This window comes from Cucumis sativus, chromosome 6 (assembly GCF_000004075.3).
Source record: "Cucumis sativus cultivar 9930 chromosome 6, Cucumber_9930_V3, whole genome shotgun sequence".
NCBI classification, from domain to species: domain Eukaryota; kingdom Viridiplantae; phylum Streptophyta; class Magnoliopsida; order Cucurbitales; family Cucurbitaceae; genus Cucumis; species Cucumis sativus.
The window spans coordinates 18,839,334-18,843,572 of record NC_026660.2 but is presented as its reverse complement, the minus strand read 5'-3'; the positions used below and the strand labels follow the sequence as shown (position 1 = coordinate 18,843,572).

The 4,239-nt window shown below is 38.8% G+C and overlaps 1 protein-coding gene across 1 annotated transcript; it reads left to right on the top strand.

The window, feature by feature from the left end:
• Nucleotides 1–314: 314 nt before the first annotated feature.
• Nucleotides 315–3,990, top strand: LOC101203034 (serine/threonine-protein kinase PAK 1). The gene is made up of 10 exons (XM_011659114.2): nucleotides 315–685; nucleotides 780–877; nucleotides 967–1,216; nucleotides 1,306–2,025; nucleotides 2,127–2,375; nucleotides 2,483–2,643; nucleotides 2,734–2,810; nucleotides 2,892–3,039; nucleotides 3,126–3,275; nucleotides 3,390–3,990. The coding sequence occupies exons 1-10, from the start codon at nucleotides 511–513 to the stop codon at nucleotides 3,630–3,632; spliced, it is 2,271 nt and encodes a 756-aa protein (XP_011657416.1). The 5' UTR covers nucleotides 315–510; the 3' UTR covers nucleotides 3,633–3,990.
• The last annotated feature ends 249 nt before the right edge of the window (nucleotides 3,991–4,239 follow it).

Sequence of the window (4,239 nt, the reverse complement as noted above, 5' to 3'; positions counted from 1 at the left end):
ATAAAATTATATTTTAGAAAATTAGTATTTATATGTTTGATAAAAATATAAAATATATTTGAAAGAGAAAAATTAGGGATGAATTTGGTTTTGAGAAAATAATTGGGAAGAAAGATGAAGAAAAAGAAGTGGAATTCGAAGTGAAATAGATGAAAGTATTTAGGATGTGGTAGCTAAAAAGAAAATGAAAGATTGTGTATGTGGTTGAATGAATCAGATTTTACGTGGCCAATGCTCAGCTTTAACTTTCAGTAAAACATTATTAGTTATTAATTTTCTTTTTAAAGTCATTTTCTCGGCTGGTTTGCGAACTTGAAAAGCGAACAAACCAACGCACGCTTTACCCTTCCCCAAACCTGTCCCTCTCCTTCTTTCTTTCCCCATGCTTTTTGATCCTATAAATTATCATAATTAACTACAAAAATGGTTCTTTCCCACCGGCAACTTCACCAACCCCACGGAACTTGATCGACAACTTCTTACAATCCTGGCTTCATTTCCACCCACAAGATGAAATTCCTCAACAATGAGGTCGCCCGCGAGCCTTTCCAAGTTGATTCCGCCCGAACTGTGCTGGTGGGCATGAAATTGGATTCCCACAGTAGAGAGTTGCTTACTTGGGCTCTGGTAAAGGTTGCTCAGCCTGGTGACCTTGTCATCGCTCTTCATGTTCTTGGCAACCATGGTGAGTTTACTTCTCAGTTCTGGGTTGGTGGACTTTTCCAGTTTTGTTGAATGTTTTTGTGAGGCTGACCAATTTACTGAAATGGGTTGTGTAGAAATTGTGAATCAAGATGGGAAGTCTTCGCTTCTTTCTCTTGTAAAAGCGTTCGACACTGTTCTCGCTGTGTATGAAGGTTTTTGTAACTTGAAGCAGGTTTTATTTTCTTCCCATTTCTCGCCGGTTTTTACTCTTTTTTATGTTTCTCTTCAAACCTGATCTCTAATTTGGCGTTAATGGTGCAGGTGGATCTGAAACTCAAAATCTGCAGAGGAGAATCAGCTAGAAAAATATTAGTTCGTGAAGCAAAATCGTATCGTGCTACTAACCTGATTGTTGGGACTGCTCGTAAGCACCACAAAATCCGTTCATCGACTTCCGTTGCCAAGTACTGCGCCAAAAAATTACCCAAAGATTTTTGGGTCCTCGCTGTTCATAATGGGAAAGTGATTTTCGAACGAGAGGGTTGTCCAGTGGCAACAGGGGACTGCCATGGTTTGTTATTTTCATTAAAAAAATAAGACCGTTCTTCATTTGCAGTCTTTTTGTGTTCCAGTTGATTTTGATTTATGCAAAATTTTCAGGAAATGAGGAACAACGCCATAGCAATTTACTTGCTGCAGTTTACGGATCGGCGGGTAGCTCTCCCAAAGTTCAAAGCGGTGAGAGTTTTGGTTCTCTCTTGGCGAGGGACAGAGATAATCTGGGAATTGGTAAGAATTCTGATCAGGAATTTGAAAAAGCCCTATCAGTTGGAACTGATAAACAGAACTGCTCAATTTGTGGATCGGAGTCGAGTTTTGTGGAACAGTCTGCAGAGATATCTTCTAGCGATGGAGAAAAACATGATGAATCTTTGGCTTTAGTCCCAGTACAAATAGTCGAGGTAGCTTCGAGCTCGATTACTAAGTTGATCAAGCAATTGCCTGAAGTGAAACCAGGTTGGCCTCTTCTTAGACATGTTGATCAGTCATGTGAATCGGGTCGACAAGCTTCTTCCGATCGTTCGTTGGCCAAGCAAATCTCTGTAGTTCAGTGGGCAATGAAGTTACCTAGCCGGTCTCCTTTATATCCTGCTGCTTTGGATTACAAATCTAATACCTCTGATCAATCTTTGGGTCTTGATGGAGAAAATGGGGCAATGGTTCTGGTGGGTTCTGAACCAGTGCCTTCTCCGCTTTCCTCCGACTCTGATACCGAAACCTTACCGAAAGAATTGGAAGGTTTCCATGAGAAATATTCATCAACTTGTAGATTATTTAATTATCACGAACTCCTTACAGCAACATCAAATTTCTTACCCGGTATGTCGTGTTTCTAACATGGCTTATGCTTCAAGTTTTGTAAATTTAGTATTGTTTTCTAACGATCGGATACCGTTTCATTTCACTGCCTCCTTTACCAGAAAATTTGATTGGGAAAGGAGGAAGCAGCCAGGTTTTTAGAGGCTGCCTGCCCGATGGCAAGGAGGTTGCTGTGAAGATCTTGAAGACATCTGAGGATGTTCTGAAGGAGTTCGTTATGGAAGTCGAGATCATTACCTCCTTAAGCCACAAGAATATTATTTCCCTTTTGGGATTTTGCTTTGAAAACAGCAAATTCTTGCTGGTTTATGATTTTTTATCAAGAGGATGTCTTGAAGAAATCCTTCACGGTACTAGTTACTTCAAGTTGTGCCTTTTTGTTCCAATTATGGGTAAACTTCACTTGCTATAGTGTTACTATCTATGAATTTAATTTTATTTGATCATCATAAACCAGGGAATAGAAAGAATCCAAATACATTTGGTTGGAGTGAAAGATACAAGGTAGCTGTTGGTGTAGCCGAGGCGTTGGATTATCTCCATCTAGATGCTCAGCATGTAATCCATAGGGATGTTAAATCGTCAAACATTTTGTTATCTGATGATTTTGAACCGCAGGTGATGCATACAGATTTCTCTATTGTCTAGTAGAGACATTCTATATGTACTGAATTTCCAGATCCTTATTGTGCACATTTTTCTCTTCAGTTGTCAGATTTTGGGCTGGCTAAACGATCGTCAAACTCGTCGCATGTAACCTGTACAGATGTTGCAGGAACCTTCGGGTTTGTATCTCCTAAACCTTTCAAATATGTCTTGTTTTGGGATGTAATGTTTGGTATAAATCTTAATGCTCTTTGATGCAGTTACCTGGCTCCTGAATATTTCATGTACGGCAAGGTAAATGACAAGATTGATGTCTATGCCTATGGTGTGGTACTCCTTGAACTTATTTCCGGGAGAAAACCGATAAGCACCAAGTATCCGAAAGGACAAGAAAGCCTGGTCATGTGGGTAAGTCTTCTGAACTTGTAGAACTCGATTTGTTGCTGAGTTATTCATGTACAACTTTCATTCTCAAATGAAATCATATCATCCAGGCAAGGCCAATTTTAATCGATGGGAAGGTGTCTCGATTACTTGATCCTACCTTGGGAGGTAACTACAACCAGGACGAGATGGAGCGTGTGGTTCTTGCAGCGAGCCTTTGTATCAGACGTGCCCCACGAGCGAGACCTCCAATGAGCCTTGTAAGTTCAGATTCATTTAACTATACTAAATTCCCGTCCAAATCTAAAGTTACCTCAGAAACATGGGTTATCAGTTTGTTCTCGTTTCTCAAAACTCTGGTTGTTCAATTTCAGGTTCTAAAACTTCTCCAAGGTGATGCAGATGTAACCAAGTGGGCGAGGCAACAGATCAATGCTCTAGGGGATTCCAACACTCTAGATGATGAAGTATGTCCTCGATCCGATATCCAATCACACCTCAATCTTGCACTGCTCGATGTCGATGATGACTCGCTCTCCTTGAGCAGCATTGAACATAGTATCTCATTAGAGGACTATTTACAAGGCAGATGGAGCCGTTCATCAAGTTTCGACTAACAACCTCAACTGAAACAACTACGGTAGCTTTCATGAGTGCCTTCAATTTGTGTGTGTTTAGTATATATTCTTTTGTTTTACTTACATCCCCTCTTTGTATTTTCTCTGACATACCTATGAATGGGTGAAGGATGAGAGGATGTTTGTGGTTTACCCTCCTCCCTCCATTTTAGGCCTTCTTTCTTTTTATAACTCCATTATTTCTACCTGTAAAAAGAGTTCATCAGGTTGAAAAATGGATTTTGTTGTAATGTCTGATAGATTATTATACATATTTGTGAACTTAGTCCATTGCTCTTCATAGCTTAAGCATTGGCAATAAGAGTACCAGAGCAGTTTTGCTTCCTAATTCTTTGTACAAAACTTTGCATTATCCTCACCCCTTCATTTACTAATTTTGACAAAAAGATGATCAAATTTACAATCTTGCCTATGTTGAATTATAGGACTCTTTTAGGATTTTGTTTTATTCATATGTATTTATGTAGGTGCTTGTAGATTCTCAACATTATTATTATTATTATTATTATTTATTATTTATTATTTATTATTTATTACATACTATAAGGTCATTATTACACATCCAAAAAATTCTGAGTTATTCTAA